This window comes from Musa acuminata, chromosome BXJ2-2 (genome assembly GCF_036884655.1).
Source record: "Musa acuminata AAA Group cultivar baxijiao chromosome BXJ2-2, Cavendish_Baxijiao_AAA, whole genome shotgun sequence".
In the NCBI taxonomy this organism is placed as follows: Eukaryota; Viridiplantae; Streptophyta; class Magnoliopsida; order Zingiberales; family Musaceae; genus Musa; species Musa acuminata.
The window spans coordinates 29,754,923-29,776,410 of NC_088339.1; the positions used below are offsets into that span (position 1 = coordinate 29,754,923).

At 39.5% G+C, this 21,488-nt stretch overlaps 3 protein-coding genes across 5 annotated transcripts; 1 reads left to right on the top strand and 2 right to left on the bottom strand.

The window, feature by feature from the left end:
- Positions 1-925: 925 nt before the first annotated feature.
- LOC103975443 (serine/threonine protein phosphatase 2A 55 kDa regulatory subunit B beta isoform) lies at positions 926-12,939 on the bottom strand. Its single transcript, XM_009390407.3, has 14 exons — positions 12,542-12,939; positions 9,568-9,671; positions 9,376-9,471; positions 9,159-9,278; positions 7,835-8,038; positions 7,464-7,555; positions 5,832-5,950; positions 4,310-4,433; positions 4,058-4,181; positions 2,634-2,702; positions 2,432-2,523; positions 2,282-2,359; positions 1,854-1,921; positions 926-1,740 (listed from the first exon to the last, which is right to left on the bottom strand). Exons 1-14 carry the CDS (start codon positions 12,645-12,647, stop codon positions 1,604-1,606), a joined length of 1,533 nt encoding a protein of 510 aa, XP_009388682.2. The 5' UTR covers positions 12,648-12,939; the 3' UTR covers positions 926-1,603.
- A 2,613-nt stretch (positions 12,940-15,552) lies between these two features.
- Positions 15,553-16,878, top strand: LOC135605025 (dof zinc finger protein DOF1.7-like). Of its 2 annotated transcripts, none has more exons than XM_065094702.1 (2): positions 15,553-15,691; positions 15,842-16,878. In XM_065094702.1, exon 2 carries the CDS (start codon positions 15,955-15,957, stop codon positions 16,627-16,629), a length of 675 nt encoding a protein of 224 aa, XP_064950774.1. In that variant the 5' UTR covers positions 15,553-15,691; positions 15,842-15,954; the 3' UTR covers positions 16,630-16,878. The 2 variants fall into 2 exon arrangements, with proteins under 2 accessions (XP_064950774.1, XP_064950773.1); XM_065094701.1 differs by having other exon boundaries at positions 15,561-15,709.
- Positions 16,879-19,011: 2,133 nt separating this feature from the next.
- On the bottom strand, positions 19,012-20,922 carry LOC135605940 (probable protein phosphatase 2C 12). 2 transcript variants are annotated; one of them, XM_065096575.1, is made up of 5 exons: positions 20,675-20,922; positions 19,985-20,320; positions 19,795-19,912; positions 19,498-19,718; positions 19,012-19,421 (listed from the first exon to the last, which is right to left on the bottom strand). In XM_065096575.1, exons 1-5 carry the CDS (start codon positions 20,846-20,848, stop codon positions 19,257-19,259), a joined length of 1,014 nt encoding a protein of 337 aa, XP_064952647.1. In that variant the 5' UTR covers positions 20,849-20,922; the 3' UTR covers positions 19,012-19,256. The 2 variants fall into 2 exon arrangements, with proteins under 2 accessions (XP_064952647.1, XP_064952646.1); XM_065096574.1 differs by having other exon boundaries at positions 19,498-19,721; positions 20,675-20,920.
- Between the last annotated feature and the right edge of the window lie 566 nt (positions 20,923-21,488).

The following is a 21,488-nucleotide window of genomic DNA, read 5'->3' on the forward strand; positions in this document are numbered from 1 at the left end:
AATTGTCAAAGATTCCATCTCTGATAGATTGTGCACATTGTAACAGATAGAACAGCATGAATTTGTTATCTTTCATGGATTGACCAGCCTTTATAATTATCTGTGAACTTTGGCAGGCTGCTCAGCTTCAGCCAAAGGTTTCTTGGAGCTGCTACTCTATGGACGTCAGCTTCGCTTTGGTGGATACAGCTGTGGGGATATGGGAAGCCCGGGGAAAGAAACGTGAGATATCTCATCAGCCCATCACAGTACCCTCCAAAGTGTAGTGTGTCCTCTTGTTGGAACTTGTCATGCTGCCCTTTTTGACTGTGACAGCAGCAGCAGCAGAGGGAACAAAGATGATGGTACGCGTGTTGGGTTCTTCTGCTTTCCTGCTGTCCTCCAAACTCGTTCCATTCCATAGCTAAGTGTAATCCTTTCCCCTATTGACAAACGAGGATGATGCTACGCGTGTGGTGTTCTTCTGCCTTCCTGTCTGTCCTCCAAACTCGTTCCATTCCATAGCTAAGTGTAGTACTCCTTTCCCCTGCTTATCATTAGGCGTGTTCAAATGGGAATCAATTAGAATCAAATAATAAATTTAAAATTAATTCAATTCGAACCAATTCATCAATAATTTAATTTTGAAAACTATGAATGATTTTAATTTGATCAATATTACATATTACCAAAGACAGTTCACATCAACGTGTATATGGCACCAAATTCAAGCTCGAATGGATCCATCCACTGCTTACATCAAAAGAGTGATTTTGACTAATTGGATATACCAAATGTAATTCTATGTAATCCAAAATGCTTAAGCTCAAATTAAATTATCAGAAACCTCAACATCAATTGTAGAACCATGAAAGGCAAGCATCAGATGAGAAGTACACTACTACATTAGCAAATAAGATCACACTCAGACTAGTGCAGCTGATACTTGCAAATAAAGTTTTCAGCAGATTATTATCATAATGATTACTTGTTATAAAATCAAAAATGAAAACATTAACATAAAAGTGATTGCCTAGAGACATGAAAGTAGACCTGCATTAGAATACATGACACAATACAATAGAAGGCGTCAAGCCTACTTATTTGACAGCTTGAACAAAATTAATATCAATTTCAGACTGACATTAAGTGGTCCAGAATGATTCCTAAACCGCAAAGATTTTATGATCCAAAGATCAAGTGGTTGAGGCATCTCGGCCTACAACATAGATGCAAACAGGAATCATGATAAGAAACTTTCACAAGCTTTGACATGCGAGTCCAACGATACAAGCACCCATGCCCTTGTATAACAGATCCTGAAACAGCGCGCTCTGGAAACCCCGACGTGGAAATTCCTTGTGTATTAGTTGCAGGAGAGTTATAATGGACCCTGAAATAGGCCACAATTATAAAAGATTTGCAATCTTTCCCAAAAAAATTAATCTGAAGAAGTTGCTTCCACCATGGAAGATACAAATTGCCCCGTAGATTTGCATAGCATCATTATCTGGCACCAACATGTACATCCTCCTGCCCCTTGCTCATTGTAAGTAATAACAGCCTTCGGAAGAAAACCGAAATTTCAAAAAAATTGCAGAGTGAGACCTCTCCAATGCCATCTTCATGAATAGTACATATACAGACTGTTCATAGCAGCACAGGCGATTGAATTTTCAGTTGGGTGCCATGCTAAATGAAGTAATTTTGTAGTGAAATCACATGAATTTCCATTGGCATCGATTCCTGGGCTTTCTGCTCCTGTGGCGATTCAACTCAAGCATGAGACAGCACAGAGCACAAGAAATGCACTTTGAAGGCTTTCAATTATCAAAGAATACAGAGAGCAAAAACCACAGTACATAAGCACTAACCACGTTTGACAACACGTGCCAAGCTGCTCAAAGATCTTGCAGGCTTTGGGGTGGTTTGCACTTGTCGCCTATGGGATTTCATTTCAAAAAAGACAATCAGCTATAATGAATCATTCAATCATAAAGCAGAATAAATGTATCAGCGACTGGGTACTCTATTACATGAACGAACTAACATAACTCGATCATATTAGTTTTATAACAAATTAGAGATATGGTACCAAACACCCATCGGTCACTTATTGATGCTCAACATGTTTGCTAGACAATAAATTATAGAATTTGAGGTTAAAAATGTGTTTTAACAAAATTTGCTCATGACCTAAATCAACAGTTCCTTCATTACAGGATTCTAGGCTACATGTAACTGCACTATCGACCATAAAGGAGCTAGTTTCTGAATTTACAGTAGCAAAAAGTTAAAATACCTCGTAGGATTTTTACTGGCTTCCAAAGTGGTTGCTTCATTGCTTCCAGGTGTACAGCCAAATACACGAAAAATATTACTGCAATTGAATTAATGCTAGAATATCAGCACAAAATCACAGTGAAACAGTATTTCAAATGGATAATTATACCTGTAAGAACCAGTTGCCACACGCAATCCGTCTCCGCTTAGACAGCAATCAAACTTGTCAAAGATTGAATCATTCTCATATAGATCACATAGCTGAAAAGCAATGATGAGTGTGGTTACCAGGTTCCACCCTTGTTAATGTATACGATACTGACTCATCAAAATTAGACGGAGAAAAACATTAACAGAAAAATAAATCTCACCATAGGTCTTAAATGCTCATGGACCTGGAAAGTTGCAACAGGACCTGACTCCATATTAATGTCCCATAGCTGACAGATATAAGAGAAAATTATACAAGGCAAGAAGTGTCTTTAAACTGAACAAGGAGAAAAAAACCAAATTATGTTGTTTATTCCTCACTCTATTATACATTAGGAAAATAATACAACAATAAGATAATGCACAAACACAAGCCAAAAGCCATAGTAACATCCATCAAATATGATTTGATAAAGAGACCTTTTATTCCACCACTCTGTGCCATACCCACCTCACCTACACTTGTGATAATTGAAACTTGATCAAGGGTTTAGTTAGTTTCAAGGAATTTGGGCTGGAAATTTTCAACCTGACCTCAGTTTTGGTTGTTGGGGTTGATGCAGAGACCAACTCTAAGCCAAATCCAAACTGAACCTAGTCTAACACAATCCAATTTGACAATAACAATGTATACAACTCATGTAAATCTTTTTTAGTATCATTTTTATATTAAAATTATATATATTTTAGCAGTTATGTATACAACTTGAGTAACCTGTTCCAACCCATAACAGCTATTACCTGAGATTAGCCCAACTCTACTATGGGTTGGGTTCCGTTAGGGTTGAGGAACTTATCTGTTGGATTGGATTAGGGTTCTACCCACTGGAACCATGGTCCCGGTTCCCCATTCTGATCACTATGGTACATGGTCTAGGTCATCAAAATTGAGCATTCAATTAAAAAAAACCATGAAACCAACCTGAAAATTGATATTCCTACATTAGAATCTATCAAGAAAAGCTCAACACAACAAAAGATATAAATAATAAACAAAATTTTACTGATTTAATAATTTTCATGTCTTCTACTTCCATTGCTGTTGATCCAATTAGATGCATGGTGAATTATCTTGTAAGACAATTTTTTTCTAATATAGCAATTGACCTTAGGTAATTTGATAGATACCATGACTCAGAATAACAAACCAATACACCCACAAACCATGAAGCTAAGCTAAGTGGCATATCCCATACCCATACTGTGACCTGAAAAGTCCATAATACTCTGGGAGTCTGGATTTACCTTCAACCAGACCAAACTGTAACTCACCTTTGTTACACCCTACAACTTGGTTCAGCTGGGACGCATGTGGAGTTAGTAACTGCTCCTCAAGGTAAGTGAGACAGGTACAACTACAGGAAGGTAGAGGCATTTCTTTTTTCAAAAAATGGCGATGGCAACTACCAGCAGAAGGTATAAGCACAAGACTAAGGGGGCTACCAGAAACATTAGCAACAAAATTCCACATACCATAACGACATGAATACTTGTAAACAATAAACTTTGAGATCTCACTAGAGCTTCTCAATACAGAAAACACAAAGAAAGGAAAAAAACAGTTAGAAGAATAAAATGGAGGAACCTTAAGGGTCATATAATCACGACTAAGGATGTGCCTTCCATCTTTTGCAAATCTAATATCTGAAATTGATGCAATGATCTCTGTGAAAAAAGATCTTGAACCAGGTGCTTCCCGTTCCTCAAACCTGTTGGTAGTCACTCACGAGATATATTATCTAATGTCAAGGATTGAGGCTTAATTTTATTTAGAGGCAAGAACTGCATTATGATTCATTCTAATGAAGGAGGAACTCAATCTGCTAAAAGAACTTACATCTTAAAATGTTTATCACATAATGCTGACTGTCGTAAGTCAAGAAGCCGGATTGAGCCCTTCGAGCTACTATATGCTAGCATGTTGCAGTGGGTTGGGTGGAACTCAGCAGATGTTATCACCTCTGAAATGTGACAGAATTTACAATTCAAAAAAATATCATAACCCAAAATCTAGTTAAAATACAGAATTTTGAACCTATAAAGGAATAGTATAAATACACTGTCAACATTAAGCGAAAGGATGAATTAACAGGAACAATAGAAAAATAAAGCTGCAGAGGGAAATAAATAGAGAAGTAGCAATTGTTAAAAGTTAAAACAACCAATGGGCCACCTTATAACGTGACATCGTGTGGAGCCACATCTTACAAGTTCAGTGGAAAACAAGTCTCAAGCAGACATCTTAAGGATCTTACTCTCACCATCCGTTACATAGCCACATCTTATGAGTTTCAGTGGAGAACGAGTCTCAAGCAAGCATCTCAAGGATCTTAATATCATGAACAACATCAACAAAGTGATACAAAAGAAGCAAACCACACATCCTATTTTCTCACTAAAGAATGGAGAAATATGATTTCACAATTTATTCATAGCTGACTGAACGCCAACGAACCAATACATAACCATTAACAAATAAATACATGCACTTCTACGTTCAAGCCAGTATTTAACATTCACATGATATCAGAAAGCCAAAAGGACCACAAATTATTGTCATGAAAAGGCAAAATTGTTCTGCAGAGATTACATTCTCAGTAAATTTAGTGTACTTATTAATCCATTAATTCATAGCTGACTGAAGGCCAACGAACTAAAACATAACCATTAACAAACAAATACATGCACTTCTTCGTTCAAGCCAGGATTTAACATTCACATGATATCAGAAAGCCAAAAGGACCACAAATTATTTTCATGGAATGGCAAAATTGTTATGCAGAGATTACATTCTCAGTCAGTTTAGTGTACTTATTAATCCATTAATTTGGCTATAGCTTCATACAATATTTTACACTTAATTTGACTGCAAGTTCATTTATGGTAGCAACTAAAAACAAGGTTACTCTTTTCCTTTTTTTCTTTTTTGGCTTTTGATGCCTTATATGGTTGTATCAAGTAACTGTTAACGCCTTAGACCAAGCAAACATAATTTTCTAGGCAAAAAGGCTTCCCATTTTATGACAGCTGAACCAAGAGTCATTATAGAACCATGAACATAACGAAACAAATTTACTATACTTCATCTGTTGATCCAATGTTCCAATGTTGCCTTCTCACAGAAGCCAGCAAGTGCGATGAATCATTTTTGAAAATACAAAAAAAAAAATTGATGGGCTCTATTGATAAACAAAGGTCCCTTCATACTTGGATAAAACAATTCATGAGAGGCAATTATTTTTGCATCTTCAGTAGGAAAATATGTTCAAGATTCACAACATACCTAATATAAGTAAGAATGCCTACTCAAGCCCTTAATACTAGAAGAATAATATTAATTTCAAATAAGAAATTAATACCAGTTAGGTCCTCCATATTTGCAGGCTTCACATCAACAATATTAAAGCTTTGATTGCTGATTTCTAAATTCCACAAGTTTATTCGCAGATCGTCTGCTGATATGAATGTCTCACCATCACTGAGAGGAAGAAATAAAATTAGCAGTTTGTTTCAATGAAGCTCAAAGCAGACAAGGAGACTCTCAAGCATATCTAGTCACCAAAAAAGAATACTGCAGTAGATAACATAACAAAAGGTGGAGCAGACAAAGTTGACATATTATTATAAAAAGGATTCATATTCCCATCATTTAAAAAAGACTGATACAAATACCAAAACGACTAAGCAAAAGCTTACTTATGGATTATAGCAAAAGCTTCAAATGGTTAAATTAAGTAAATTTGAGCATTAAAGTGTATACATAAATTCATCACCAATTATTCATTCTTGATAATTTCATGTCTGGTTGCTACAGCCTATTCAGAAAAATAACAGCTCATAGAAGTTTTAACTTCAATAAAAGATTTCTAAGTGTCTCCACCAAGGAAACCAAAAAATTGTCAGCACACAGAGCAAAGAAGTTTGTTGGATGCTGACACTCTCTTGTAATTAGACCAGGTAAGCACCAACGGAATACTTAGAGATTGGCACACTGAAAAGATAAATACAACTAAATGTTTCTACTGAGAATAAAATATGAATGGCAACATGTTCATAGTTTAGGAATGAATTCTTCCCTGGAAATCATCAACAAGTTGCTGCACATCCAATTTATGTTCCTAAGGTGCTCTCAGCACCATGAATTGGATGTGAAGAACTCATACGAAAAGGTGACATTTTGACATTTAAATATACTGTAGTACTAAAGGTCAATTTTTGTGCTAACATAATAATTAAAAATAAATAGCTAAATTTTCTTGACAAAGCGACCTTACACACTTCTAACAAAATGCAGACTCTCCTGGGATGATAAGAAGGGGAATCCAAATGCCAATTTCATACAATAGTTCTGGCAGATTGATTAGTTCATTCAAGCCTGTACATATAACAGATATTGTGTGATACTTCAGAAAGATGTGTCAACTAATTCATTATACACAAACAACAATAGGTAACAGCCTAACTTGCATTATTTCGAAATGGCACCTCATGTAGTAAAGTCATTCACCATGCACCAGAAGCAATGCCAAAAGAAACTCAACCAAGTGTTTACCATCTTATGAGCTGTGGTTATCGATATTCACATGTATCCAAAGACTAGAGGATAAGACTAGGTATAACAGCACACTCACTTGTTCATGTTAAATAATGAATTATTAGTTCAAGTGCTCAACTTTATAGACAGAGTATGGTCATTTCCACATCTCTTCTCCCCCTTGTAAAACATCAAAATAATCCTAAAATAGATCACTTATAAGCAACTAATTCCACAAATAGCATGGTCAAACATGACGTAGAATCTGTAAAAGTGTTGGTTGAGAGCAGATACATCAGATGGCATCACTAAAATCCATTAGTGGGACCAGAATTAGCTGATAGAAACCTAAATGCATGAAACAGAAAAGAAACATCACGAGTATAAAAAGCGAATGGATCTGATGGAGTAATTAAATAACTAGGACACTAGGATAACCGGGACATGGATGATTCACCTGTTATTTGAAATAGAATTTATGTGGTAATCATGAGCATGGGCATATATCCTTCGACATCTAGCAATTAGACTTGTCTCCTGGCTCGTCACCTATGTATACAAATATGCAATGACCATTATTCATTGAATTAGCATAACAATACACATGCATTCTATGAAACAGAAAGGGATACAGATGAGTAAAGAAAGCCATCACTATATTAATGTTTGGTGAAATGCAAGATATACAACTGAGCTGTGCCAGGCAGCTATAGCAATTCAGTCAATTTAATGAATGCATAAAAAACTGCTGGATGCCTTCTTGTCATGCATGCATCTAGGCTACACATTATATTTTTAATGTCCAATAGATGGATTAAGCCCAACTACCACAGGCAGACGTAATGATGGAAACCCTCCAGGAGGCAAGGACAAGTCATTGCTCGAGCGATTGTAGGGTCCCTCAGAACATCCACCATTTGGTAGATTTTTTTGAGGACTAGTCATACTCGAACTAGCTATGCTGTCATGTCGAACAGCTTCTGAAGCATCCATATTCATCTCAGAAATCTTCTTGACCTTTTTTTCGTGGACCTGGATTCAAAAACAACTATTATTAATGAAACACCTAGATGAGAGAAACCTCACATAGCATAATTCCAGAACATTCAAAGCATAGTGACATAATCATGGTTTGAACTACAATGAAGAATAAAACACAAGACAAAACACATTTCAAGGAAACCCAATTCAAGTTGCAATTCTGTCTTTGTCATCACAATCCTAACTTGTACAATGTCAATAACCCATCATCACAAGTATCAAAGTTATTTTCCTGAAAAATCACTTACAGCTATATAGAAGTTCCAGACTAATACATATTTTCTTTTACTAGAATTAAAATATTGTTTTGATATTCTGTAAATGTATTTTTCTAATGTAACAGTCAAACTAATGCTTTTAGTAACCAGCATTCATATGCACAGAATAGTTCCGTTACACATTTTTCAAAATATTTTCCCTCAAAAAAACATTTTTTAGTGTTAGAAAAGGCATGATATTGCAAATACAAGGAATAAACATAAGTCAAAGAAAATATTATTGCAAGAAAGAATACCATATAGATGACAACACATAATAAAAAAAACTAGTGAATCCAGGTGAAGAACCAAAATTTCAGTAGAAAGTTTGATAGTGAGTCATTGAAAGACTACATAAACATCACCAATGATGGCATAAAGATTTTTATTTTTTTGTATTATTTAAACTAAATAAATTATAAATTATTATTGTAATATAGAGTAGATGAGGCTCTAGAGTTAGGTAAATTTCCCTTTAGGCCATTAATGTAGATAACAAACCATAATGGACCTGAGACAAAAAGCCTAAAGGTATGATGCCAAAAACAATAACAATAAAGTAAATTCACAAGGTTATATAATAACATTATTCAAAATTTCAACACATGTTAACATGTCACTTGCTGTCTGGCATGGTTCAGCACGGCAAGCACATGCCATCCTGGTATGTCACTTTAAAATTATTAGTCAATAGAAGAAAAGTGAAATGATGCAGTGAGATAAATAGAAAACTTATACAAGATAAAGAGACAAACATAAAAATCACTTCTAGTAGAGAAAGAAACAAGAAGCAGATTATTAAGGTATAGTCAGAAAATTAACAAGTATATCCAATTTTGACTTGAAACACCTACCTTCCAGTATTTAATTGTCTTGTCATTAGTAGAAAGAAGAAAGACAGCACCATTGGCTGTTTGGCACCATTTGATCTTATTGATCTTCTCCTCTATTTCCAAGCTTTTAAGATAGTCAAACTGATGTATAAACATAAAAAATCCATCATAAAGTTCTGTATAACATTGAGATGGTCATATCTCAGAATTCAGATAGCCATCATTAAGAACAAAGTACCTCAGGTTCATGGCTCTGAAACTCAGTTTTGTAGCGAAACTCAGGGTGCCTAGTAATTGGATAATCTTCCTTCTCCAGGTCCTTTCGGGAACCATGCTGCACACCAAGTATACAAAAATATGAAAACATTAGACGTACACACTAAAAAGAAAAAAAAAAATCAGTAGCTTGAAAATAATGCATTTGACGTACATCCCTAATATCGGTCCTTTCAAATAAAACAACACGTCCTCCTCGATCTCCAGTAGCAAGATGGTCACCAGATTTGTCAAATTCAATAGCTGAGATAATATCAACTGCACATAAAGCAGCACTAAGTAAGAAAGAATTGCAAAAGATATCAAGAAGCCAGGACATATATCAGAAAGCAATGCACAGGATCAAGAAGTTACACAGTGATGAATGGATTCAAAAAGAAAATTGCAACATCTAAACCCTGAATTCCACAATTGTTATTGCATAATCCATTCATTGGAGACGAATGCTTTAGCCAAAGAGAGTGCATGGAAATTAAAGCACCTTCTATGCCTACACTAGGCACAGAAAGAACAAAAACCAACCCAAATTCCCTAGGATTGTCACTTATATCCAGGTAATTTCGGATTAGATTGAACATGTTCTAGATTTTAGTCATCTTAACTTCTTTTCTCATAAAATGACTTTGCTACTCTAAGGGGGGTTTGCAAATCTCATAAGTTTTCACATGGTAACATCTTCTTTGTTTACACTTTACTTTCATCAATTGCTGAAAACATGGGGAAAAAAAGGAAAATGCAAAAAAAAAAAAAAAGAGAAAGAAGTCAAAATAATGGTTTGATTGAAGATTCCAGTGATTGATTAAGAATATCATTCCTGCAAGAAAGTTCAAACTTGATTGAAGAATCCACAAAGAAAAAATCTATATATTTTTTATATTGTGAAAAAAGGAACAACAATCTTCCAAAATATATTTGGACATGTGACATCCAAAGATAGGCCTTAAATCAAGGGTTGTAATTTTATTTTTAGTGTAATCTCATTTATTGTAGTATCTAGGGGGGGTCATCAAAGGGGTAAAGGGTGTAATATAAATCACCACTGAGCAAATGAATGAACTAAAGATTGTTTTTCTCATGATACATGTGAATGGTGTGATGCTACAATCTTCCCCCAAGGCAAGTTCGCAGGACTTCAAACGAATTTAAGACATCTATCTAGTTTCTCGATTCTATTCCCATAATTATCCCACCTCCATTACATAAGCCCTAAAGCCCCAAACCCCGACTGCCCTATACCTTCCCTTGGCCTCATGCAAACCACCAGGGTCCCAAACTGTTGAATGCCTGGTGTCACGAGAGTGACAAAGCATCAAAAACAAGCAGCGCAACCTCAAAAACCTTCTCGGAAAGGACTGCATTAATGTGAATCACTCCCCTAACTCTGATTCTTGTTTGAACCTGCTCTAATTTGCACTTTGATCAGTTATTTTCCTTTAGAAAGAACATGTTTTCATCAGATTCTTCCCTCTTATCTCTCTATATTTCTTTCTCCTTTATCACTAATCCCCTGAACCCAGCACTCTTATAGGTCGTTCTATGTCAAACAGACAGAAAGACAAAACCATAGATAATCCATTCCATTCTGTTCTTTCAAAGGTAACATCGTATATTAAGCTCTCCGTAAAAATGTGATACCAGGTTAAAGGCGTTTAGACAACACATGTAATCAGTAAGCCTTCATACAAAAGCATGGCAATTCAAATATTATTAAACTTAAACACAAAAACTAATGCATTTTAAGAAATGAGAACCTTCATCTTCCAATAAGCTCCACACTATGGCCCAAGTTTACAATTTCAGGGCCAGCCTTAGCATTACGTCAAGGTTGCTCAACTAAGCGAACAAGGTTGAAATTATGGATAGATTCTTTCTAATTATAGGGGCAAAACTACATATATTGATCTTCCACAGACCTTGCTTTGTTGGAAGTCTTGTACACCAAGCCACCCTCTTTTTTTGGAGAATTTCTTACCACGTGACATGTCTATCTTTTTCAATATCTCATCTTCTGAATCAAAATTGAGTAATTTAGTATGAAGTGACAACAAAAGAAATAATTCTTAAATTTTGATTCACCCAACAACATTTTCTTAAGTTTGCAACTGACAAGAAATTGACGAAGCTATATTGGCTAGCTCTATCAAAAAGATGGCCAAAAATCCATAAAGTTGTTGATAACTAATTCAACCTTCTTGTGAACTAAATTGCCAGACTTTGCTTTCAGAGTGGTATCAGTAAAATGGTTAAATTTATGGTAAAAGACTGATGCATTTCACCCTCCTCTAAGGAGGTGTAGAAGTGAATGTTATGCAGAAAAGTACATGATATCCTCTTACCTGATGATTGATGTGGAACTTTTAGATGAATAAGAATTTCAAATCACACAGTGTGTTATTTGGGACAATATTTTATGCTTAACAGAAAATTGCAAATATGGAAGTTTCGGCTGCACTTCCCGGCAAAATTCCAAAAAACAGAATATATCACTGGCTTCATCGTACAATACACACTGATTAACTAAGTCTGAGTACCAATTGAGATACATTAAATTACATCCTAGCAAAAATAATAGTCGTTGTTAACACACGTGGAGAAAGTTAGAGTGGCAGGTGAAATAGAACTGATAGATAAATTAATGTAGATCAACAGATAATAGATAGAACCCACCCAAATAACGCACGTAGCATGACTAATCCGACAAACCATGAAAGTTACTATAAAGTCGACCGAAGTTTCCAACGAAGCAACATAGTGACAATCAACAAGTTCATCTTTATTTATCATAGGATATATGCAGGTGTCCAAACGAAAACTATCACGGGACACAGGAAGTCCGTCAAACGACCACAAGAAGTAAAATATTCATGCAAAAACGAAGAATCATATTTCTTTTATTTAGGAAGAGCAAGAAGTTCCCATCTTTCGCGCAAGAAAATGAGGACCTCCATCAAATCACATCCTTTGCGTTTGTTCCCAAACAAGGCACTTGCAATATTTCAAAAGCGAGTATATCGCAAACACAGCAGAAGAAAACAAACTTCGAAACGAACATATGAACCGAAGGAAGCCCTAAGCTCGTCCCACCACCATCGAGAGCCGATCTAACAAAGGGGAAGAAAAGATCGTACCTTCCTGGACCTCCTCCCCTTCCGCCCTCTCCCCGAACACCTGCGAGAATTTCCACTCCAGCGGCGGCGGCTTGGGGGACGAGTCCTCGGCGCCGTTCCCCTTCATCGTCCGACAAGTAATCAGGCGAGACCGGCCACCTACTGCAGCTGCAGCGGCATCAGCGATCGGGGGAGTTCAACGCGTCCAACTCGATTCCGGTTTCCTCCATGAAGATTTTCAGCGATCGGTACGTTACCGTTGGCGATCGAAGCAGAAGAAGTCTAGAAATACAAGAGGAGAACTCTTTTCCGCTATCCGGCTCGCTCTCACTCTTCGTCTGCTGCCCTAACGAGGCGAAGCATGGATTGGTGGTTTCCCCCCCTTCTCACCTGCTATCAATCATTCCCGTGGAAATGAGACGTAGGGAAGCCTTGTCCAAGTTAGTTAGGTTTACAAGTGTACTAGTTGGGCCGAGACCTACATTAAATGGGCCGGATCGCTGTCTTGACCAATTTGAGCCCCCACTTTAGGAAAATGACGATTTGACTTTTGGAGCTACACAGTCAAACAGCGGCCCGTTGACAACGAAACAGAGGAAGTGTATGTAAGACTGTCGGCAGATGATACAACCAAAACCATTACATGATAAAAGCGAGATTTACATCGGAATACATTAAATAGGATTAAAAAAACGAAAATCACGTGTATAATCTGAGATTTTTTCGATTCAATTAACTCAAAATTGATTTTAATTTAAAAAAATACTAACTCAATCGAGTTTACTATCTTAAATCATTAACTTATTCGAACTGATTAATTAAATTAAATTAAATATCTCCAAAAAAAATTAAAATATCTAAACTTAAACTGATTCGAATAATGTTCTACGTGGTTCTACCTCTCTCGACGTTACTCATATCTAAACTCTCTTCTTTTATTGGGTATTGGATCAAAAATTTATTTTTATTTAAAATACATATTTTTTTATTTAAATTAATTAATTAATTATTAAAAAATAATTTACGAGTTGAGCAGCGGAATGTATTCGTGTATGCTTCCGACCGACACGATCTGTGGTTGTAGAAAGGCTTTTGACAAACTACACCCGTTTTGTTCGATAAGTTGTCACTCGATCACTCTTCTTCTACGGAGGTGAAAGCCCACAGAAAGAAAGAAAGGAGGAGACAAAGGAAGCTGCAATGGCCGTGACAGAGAATGCATTGGTCCTTCTGCGGGCTTCATGCGGCGTTCTGCGGCCATCCGTCCTCCTTCCCATGTGGTGAAGAAGGGAACACAAACCAAAGCAGAGACGACGCGCAGGCAGCAGCTTCGGCTGGTGCTGTGAGGGAGGAGACATCCACGCCATCGAAGAGTGTGCCCGTTGTTCCAGCATGTGGGCTGCCAGTGTTGGCATCTCCGGGACTGTTCTCTGCGTGGCCGCCGATCACTTCCGGCCAAACCGGAATGAGATAGTTAACCATCATACCAAATTAGTATTATTAGTTAACTATCATACAAACTAATATATTGCCTTATGAAAGACATGAGCTAATGATATGATCTTATAAGTTAAGAATACTACCTATTAATTTTTTATGTCAATTTAAGTATTGCATATGTAGTTAAGCGGGAATTTGATGCATTCAATATGTTCTTTATACATATACATATATATATATATATATATATATATATATATATATATATATATATATATATATATATATATATATATATATATATAATAATAAGAATGATGTGAATAACAATAATAACATTGTTGAATGTTGGAGAATTAACATTGGCCAGCAAATTAAGAGGCATTGAGCGTTTCTTGTCTCAACCATCGATGCTTGTTGATAGGGGAAATAATGGCGACATGACGTGTCACGACGACGACCCCACGTGGGTGCCACTCTGCCCGATGTGGAAGGCAATAATGCTGACTCGACTCGCGCCGACGTCGCCCGCTATCAAGCAACGACTTCCGACCCCGCACGCTTGACCGTGACAGTACAGGACGACTACCGACCCTCGCCCATACCCTGCGACGATCCAGTTCTCCACGCAACGCCAGCAACGGTGTCAGACGCCATCAGAGGCGCGACCCCGCCTCACACAGGCGGGTACATCAGGTGACCATTAGCTTCCCTATAAATATCCTGGCACCCTAAAGAGGTAAGGGAGACAAAAGCACTCCCTCTTCCACCACCCTCTCCACGTTGCTAACTTGATCGTCGGAGGGGTCGAGTCGACCCTCCGACCCGACCAGTGTGCAGGTGCGAGACGAGGTTGCCTCTTCCCCAACGCTGCGGCAGAGCTCTCCCCCTGACGGGACATCCGTAGCACCGCGGTCGACCACCAGAAGGACCCGAGGCACGCCACGTAAGATCCCCGTCATTCGGACCCCTGAACCAGTCGCGTCGACCCGAGGTCACGGCTAAAAAAGTTATTTACCATAACACGTGATGTTTTGTTGCCTAATTTTTCTCGTCTTTCGGTGATCAGAATCAGTTCTTTGTACATATGATTACAACGACAAAATATCACTAATCCAAAGAATTGATTCTTGATGATAGGAAGATAGAGAATAATAAACATCATAAATGAAATCTGATCTCATTATTGTGACATGGTCGTCTTCTCCAGCACTCGAAAAGTCCAAATCAAGGAGTGAGATCAAACAAGAGTGTCACCCAAATATGGAATTGAATCCGATTCCACGCCAACCGTCCACTAAAGAGCGATGCGTAGAATCTCAAAGTCTTATCTATCTCTCAGCCCGAAGTTTCCTGGAAACGATCAACGCACACGGAGCAACGTTGAGCATTACAAATCATGCAGATGGACGGCTGCAAACACTGGGCAGTGAGAAAACGAACGGCTGAAGTGTTTCTAATCTGCAACGATGAAAAATAATGATTCTACTTTATGCCTTCATAATGCCATTAAGGATAAAAGTGTTTCACCAAGTAGTGTTTCCACTGTATTACACCTTCAATGTTACTGGTCTTAACTCAGCAGTGGAATTCTCCGGAGTGGCTGCCGAGGGAGCTGCCTTATATATAGTCCACCAAGCTTGAGATGGGAGGAGACTTCACCTTGGGGATCATATGTTCTTGTCATTTCCTCCTCTTCGTCTTGTCGTTCCTGTGGCGTTTGAAGAGAAAGTTCGTCTCTTTCGAATGGTTTGAATCATTCTTTTGATTCTGTTCTGCTATTAAAGCTTTAATTTTCCTGCAACTTCACCTTCATACGAAGAATCTATACGGAAAAAGAAAGAAGAAAATCCCATATTTGCACACTGGTTTCATTGTCAGACGGCAAGTCCTCTCCTCGTTGATTCCTGTGCATCGCAAAGCCCAGACTGCATCAAGATCTCACGACTTTTGTGAGGAGACACTGCCTGTTGCTCTTGTTCTTCCTCCGAATAATGCAGGATTCGACGGCGTCGGCGGCATTTCAAGCGGCGATGACTCGGTTCCCAGAGCCAGAGCAGAACCTGCGGTGCCCCCGATGCGACTCCACCGACACCAAGTTCTGCTACTACAACAACCACAACATCTCGCAGCCGCGCCACTTCTGCAAGAGCTGCCGCCGCTACTGGACCAAGGGCGGCATGCTGCGCAACATCCCCGTCGGTGGCGGCACCCGGAAGAACTCCAAGCGCTCCGGTTCCTCCTCTTCCTCCTCCTCTGCTGCTTACAGTTGCAAGCGACCCAATCCCTCCAGACCCCCTTCCCACCTCGCTGACCTCCCCAAGACCGAGCCCGTCTCCGTTCTCTACCCGCCGCTCGACCCCGACCGCCACCTGCTTGACATGACCGGAAGCTTCAGCTCGCTGTTGGCATCCGACGGGCACTTGGAGACCATCCTGGAGAGCTTCCACCCAGTTTGCGGCGGCGACGTCACAGTGTTGCCGAATTCAGCCAGCGCAATCCGTTCCGGTATACATATCCAGGGGATGGAATTGCAGGGCTCGGTCAGCAACAGCAACACACCGGCGGCAGCGGTGGAGAACTCGGAAAGATTGGAGGGTGCTCCGGGATGCTGGGCCGCGTCATGGACCGATCTTGCCATCTACAATCCAGGCTCGAACATGCAGTGAAAGAACAAAACTTGGAGCCAGAAACCAAGAAAGAGCACATTTTTCTTCCTTCTTATGGAACTCTATCCAAGAGACATGGATATTTGGTAATAGGTACAGATAGATACATAGTTTTGGGAATGTGGTGATGGAAGAGATGAACTTTCGATCAACTTGTTTTGGTTTCTAAGCTTCAGTTCTCTCTGTTTAATCTCTTCGATCTTAATACGAGTTGATGATACTAAATGTAATCTTCCATGAACATCTGACGGTCAAGTCTTATCTCCTTCCTTCAGCCACCACCAAACCCAGGGCAGGTTTACCAGCTCAACTCATGTTTCTTGGCTTCGATGGTTGAACCATCAGCACTGCGCTGGGATCAGCAATGTGGCTCTCCTGTGCATGGTGCTCGCGTGATACGAAGCATGATCCACTCCTTTGTCTCCGTTTCCATCATCTCATCACCAAAACCATGTGGTGGTTGGCCTACACAGCATCATGAAGCTGTGTCACGCCTCGTCCCCTCGGCGCAGGGCTGTATCAGTTGCTCCCCTGAGACCACATCAAGAGCAGAGTATTCCCCGCGTGCTCTCATATCCGAGAACAGAGTCTTCGCAGCTTCTACTTTACATCATTGCAGAGACATGCTAAAGTTGTTGGCAGCGATCCAATCTTGCACACTCGCACGCTCAGTAACTCTGGTCCTGCGTCGCCTTGGCAATTGACATGGTGCAGCCGCCGGACCAGTCGAGCTGGTGTGGATGGCATTTGCAAGTCCCCATCGTAAACCAGCAGACTCATAATCTACATCTGATGGTTCTGACCAAATGCGCACAAGAATTAGGTGAGACTCGGACAATATGTTGGAATTATCAGTGAGTTCATAAAGAGCAGAATCAAAAGACTTTGGTCCACTCTACTCGTCCAGAATGGCAAAAGGCTCTTGTTCCTGTTCGTCAACGATGGAATATATTAATGATGAGCTCATGAGACACGACCTCAGAGCTGTCTCCCAGTCTTCCTTTCTCTTTAGGTCTTTAGGGCCACTGGGAAACTTCCCTCTTCGAGTCAAGGTCTATGACTTGCTGCCCACAAGTCTTTACCCTATCGCAGTCATTCTACTGCTTGAGTTAGAATATTTTGGCAATCTATGACTCATAGCCAGTAAAAGTGTGTCTCAAATTAAGATAAAGCCAGTCATGGAATAAAAGAGAGGGGAAGTGCTTGTGAAGCTTCATGAGAAGATGCCAGGAGACTCCTGTCGAAAACTCTCTGGTCTTTCTGGACTCAACCACAGCTCCATTTTCAGTGATGAAGAGGAGTTTATTGAGTGGAGCAGAAGACCTCAAACTTCATGATATTGAGTTGGTGGGGGATGCAGATGCAAAAACAAGTACACCAAGAACAATGCTAAGATAAGATAGTATTTCAGCATCTTGTAAGATCATGCTGATTAAGTTCTCTCCTTGATTCATGCACTGCATTGCAACACAATATGCTACATTAACAATGGAGCATCTTAACAGACATCATATGTATTACTTGTCAGAAACCTCAAGCTGATTCTACTGATTTCCATTACAAGGTTGAACACAACCAAACATGCAAAACAGAAGCATATCCAGTATCATTATCTGAATATGTTCATCCTTCCATCATCACTGCCAATGTAAAAAAGTTGGACCAGATTAGAAATTCTCTTCAATATTGCATCATTCTCTGGGAGATGACCAGACTAGGAATTTAATATCTATAATGTTTTAATGTTCTCATCTATAACTCAAAGTCTCCAGAAATCCTAGCATTCTTTTGCTATTGTTATATTCATCTAAGAAACTTTTATGATTCTCTCTCCCCCATTTCAATGATATCAATGGAAAAATCTAAGTGCTTACGCTTTCTGGCATCAACAGAGGCCTCACCAAGAATAAGCATCCTCATCAAAGGGGAAAATTTCTTTCATACTGGGCAACACATTCTTCCGGTGGAAAATGCACCATCAATTCCTTCAAGCTCTCCCACTCACATTTGAGGAGGATATATGCTCCAGAGACTAAATCCAGACCACAGCCCAGCTTGAGTTCACCCATACTAGATTAAGTGTTAAGGATATAAATACACATATTGCATCTATCAGTTTAAGTGTTTAGATGAAATAACATTGGCAAAAAAATTTGAAATGGTATCAAAATCTTCGGTTCGCGATTAATCCAAATTCATTGAATCCATGATCTATGTAGATCCATCCATATGGAGGCCCCTCTCACTATGTAATGTGCTGCACAAAGCAACTTTAATGGCAGGTTTGGCATTGTTCACTTTTCCCATATTTTTTCTGAAAATAAAACTGCGTTGATTGCTTTCATTTACTTATATTTGATATCTTAATATCATCTTCATCAATGATCTAAAGGAAGCTAAAATTTAACATCCAACAGAGTCATTTTTGCCCATGGATTTTTCCAAGTATATGATGTCTTTTATTTGCATCCAACTCTGAGAAGTTTAGCGAGCATGAGCGCAGGTGATCTCTAATTTGCTTTCCGGATTACATCGAACTCAGTGCAAGATTCGCCTCTGTTATGCCTAATGAACCAGCAAGGAAGCCTTCTTCCACGGCCATCCGCCTTCCTCGACTGCGTCAAGCTCTAAAAGAAGAGGCAAGCAGCAGAGCAGTCGTCCACCTTCGACGAAGGAAACGTGAATCTCCACGCTCGAACTGCTGCTTCCACCACCGCCTTCGACGCCTCCTCTTTCTTCCCCGTGGACGACACGATCGACACGACCATCTCGTTGTCGAGCACATCCCACACCTGAGAGAACACCGCCGTCAAGAACAGAGAAGCACTCTTAACGCGATTTTTGACGAGAGCTCTCGTTCCCTTTTACCCCGTCGGTGGCGAGAACCACGAACCGATCTCTGTCGTTGAGGCGGTGATACGCGACCTGAGGGATGGAGATGACGCCGTAGTTCTTGAGCTCGAAGTCGCCGAAAGCTCGCGCCATGGCGAGCCCCGGGAAGTCCACGTCGGGCAGCCACACTCGTTGGACGTGCGGCTCATCCTTGCGCGCGAAGACCCTGCCGTTGTTCTTCTTTATCCGCTCTGCTTCTTCTGCACCAAGAACAAGCTCAAGGCTTCGCCTTTTCAACCGGGAGAGCAACCTGAAACATAGAGGAGTTCTTACGGGGCACATTAGGCTTCAAATCGATCGTGAGCTGAACAGCTTCGAGGCGACCATCTTCCGACACTGTTCCTAAAACCGCCCTGGAATCTCCAAGGTTGGCGATGATCATATCCCTCCCCTTGTATCAAGAAAACACCGTATGAATCACATGCTCTTTTCAGAAGAAGGATTTCAACAAGCTCGAATTTACTTGCTGAATGACTGATACTGCCGTGGATCCACTGCAGGAGCAGTCCAGGTGGAGCTGCTCTTCGAGCTCATTGTCCATGTCTCTGAAGGCTTTGATGCATGCCTCTTTCCACTCATCGAACATGTCAGGCGACACATCGGAGAATTCCTCACCGTCGGCCGAGCTCGTGTCGTCGCCGCCGGCGGAGCGGTGGTCTTCGTCGTCCAGCAGAAGGGCGTTGTGCTGACTCAGAAGCAAGGCAGGCAGGTTGTCCCTCACCATCCTGCTTACTATGTGGCCGCTCCTTCCATGCCCATCAAATACCCCACAAAAAACTCCATCTTCCACTCCATAATCCTAAATCAGAACAACAAAGTTGCAAATTTATCTCAAACTTGAACTCCTAATCATTCAGCCATCACTCGAATCTAGCAGTTCACAATCTTATTGTAATTAAGTTCTTTCAAGCATCATCCATCTTTTAATTGATTGGTGGGTTGTGCTTTTTATCTGATTTGCCTTTGATCTGAACTTGGCCAATAAAAATTCAGTGTTGCAGAAGACTACAAGTCACACCAGATGGTTAGGAGATCATCATAAATAAGTCTCTTCTTATAATTATACATCCTGATCAACAATAAACTTTGATCCCAACAGAGAAATCTAACACCACCTTCACAGGATCTACAACATGACTTTGAGGCCACATACCTTGCAGAGGATTGCAGCATCCTGGTTTAGACCCTTCTTCCCTTGCTGAGAATAGAGGCAGGCAAGCCTTCTCATTCCTCTCTCCGGACACGAATCATCGTCTTCCAGCACAAAGACTGAATTCTCATCACGCACTTGCTTCTCCAGTGATGCAGAAGAGAAGCAGATCCCCATCTCTCTCTCTCTCTCTCTCTCTCTCTCTCTACCTAAGAACTTTGGCTCAACCACCACCACATCCTCAAAGTATACCAAGTGCACTTTCATATGTCCTCTCACCAAGCCACACACTGAAAAGAATAAGATTAATATCTGCATGAGAGGTTACATCATTTGCTGGGTCAAAACTCATATGCTAATAATTGAACACCTAGAAGTTTATATATATATATATATATATATATATATATATATATATATATATAACCAAGTCTCTATTTTATATTAATATTAAACTAAGATAAGTATGGAAATGTTGTATGCAGCACGAGGTGTAGTTCTCGATAGCAGAAACTTAGACGGTTCTTTAAGCAGATGTGATAGCAGTGACCATGACGTTAAACTAACTCCGTTGGAGTTTCCTCCATATGATATTATATATTAATACCACACTGATATCAATAGTCTCAACTAAATTGCTGTGTTATTAAGTCATAGGCAATCTGATACTTATGTGCTTTAGGGACATGTGATATGGCAGACTTAAGTGGTCAACGCGAGCACATTGTCAAAGGACCGAACCATGAAGAAACCAAACCATGCCTCATCCTGAAAAGGATATTTATAGACGAGGTGGTGGTTTCTGGATATGAAAGCT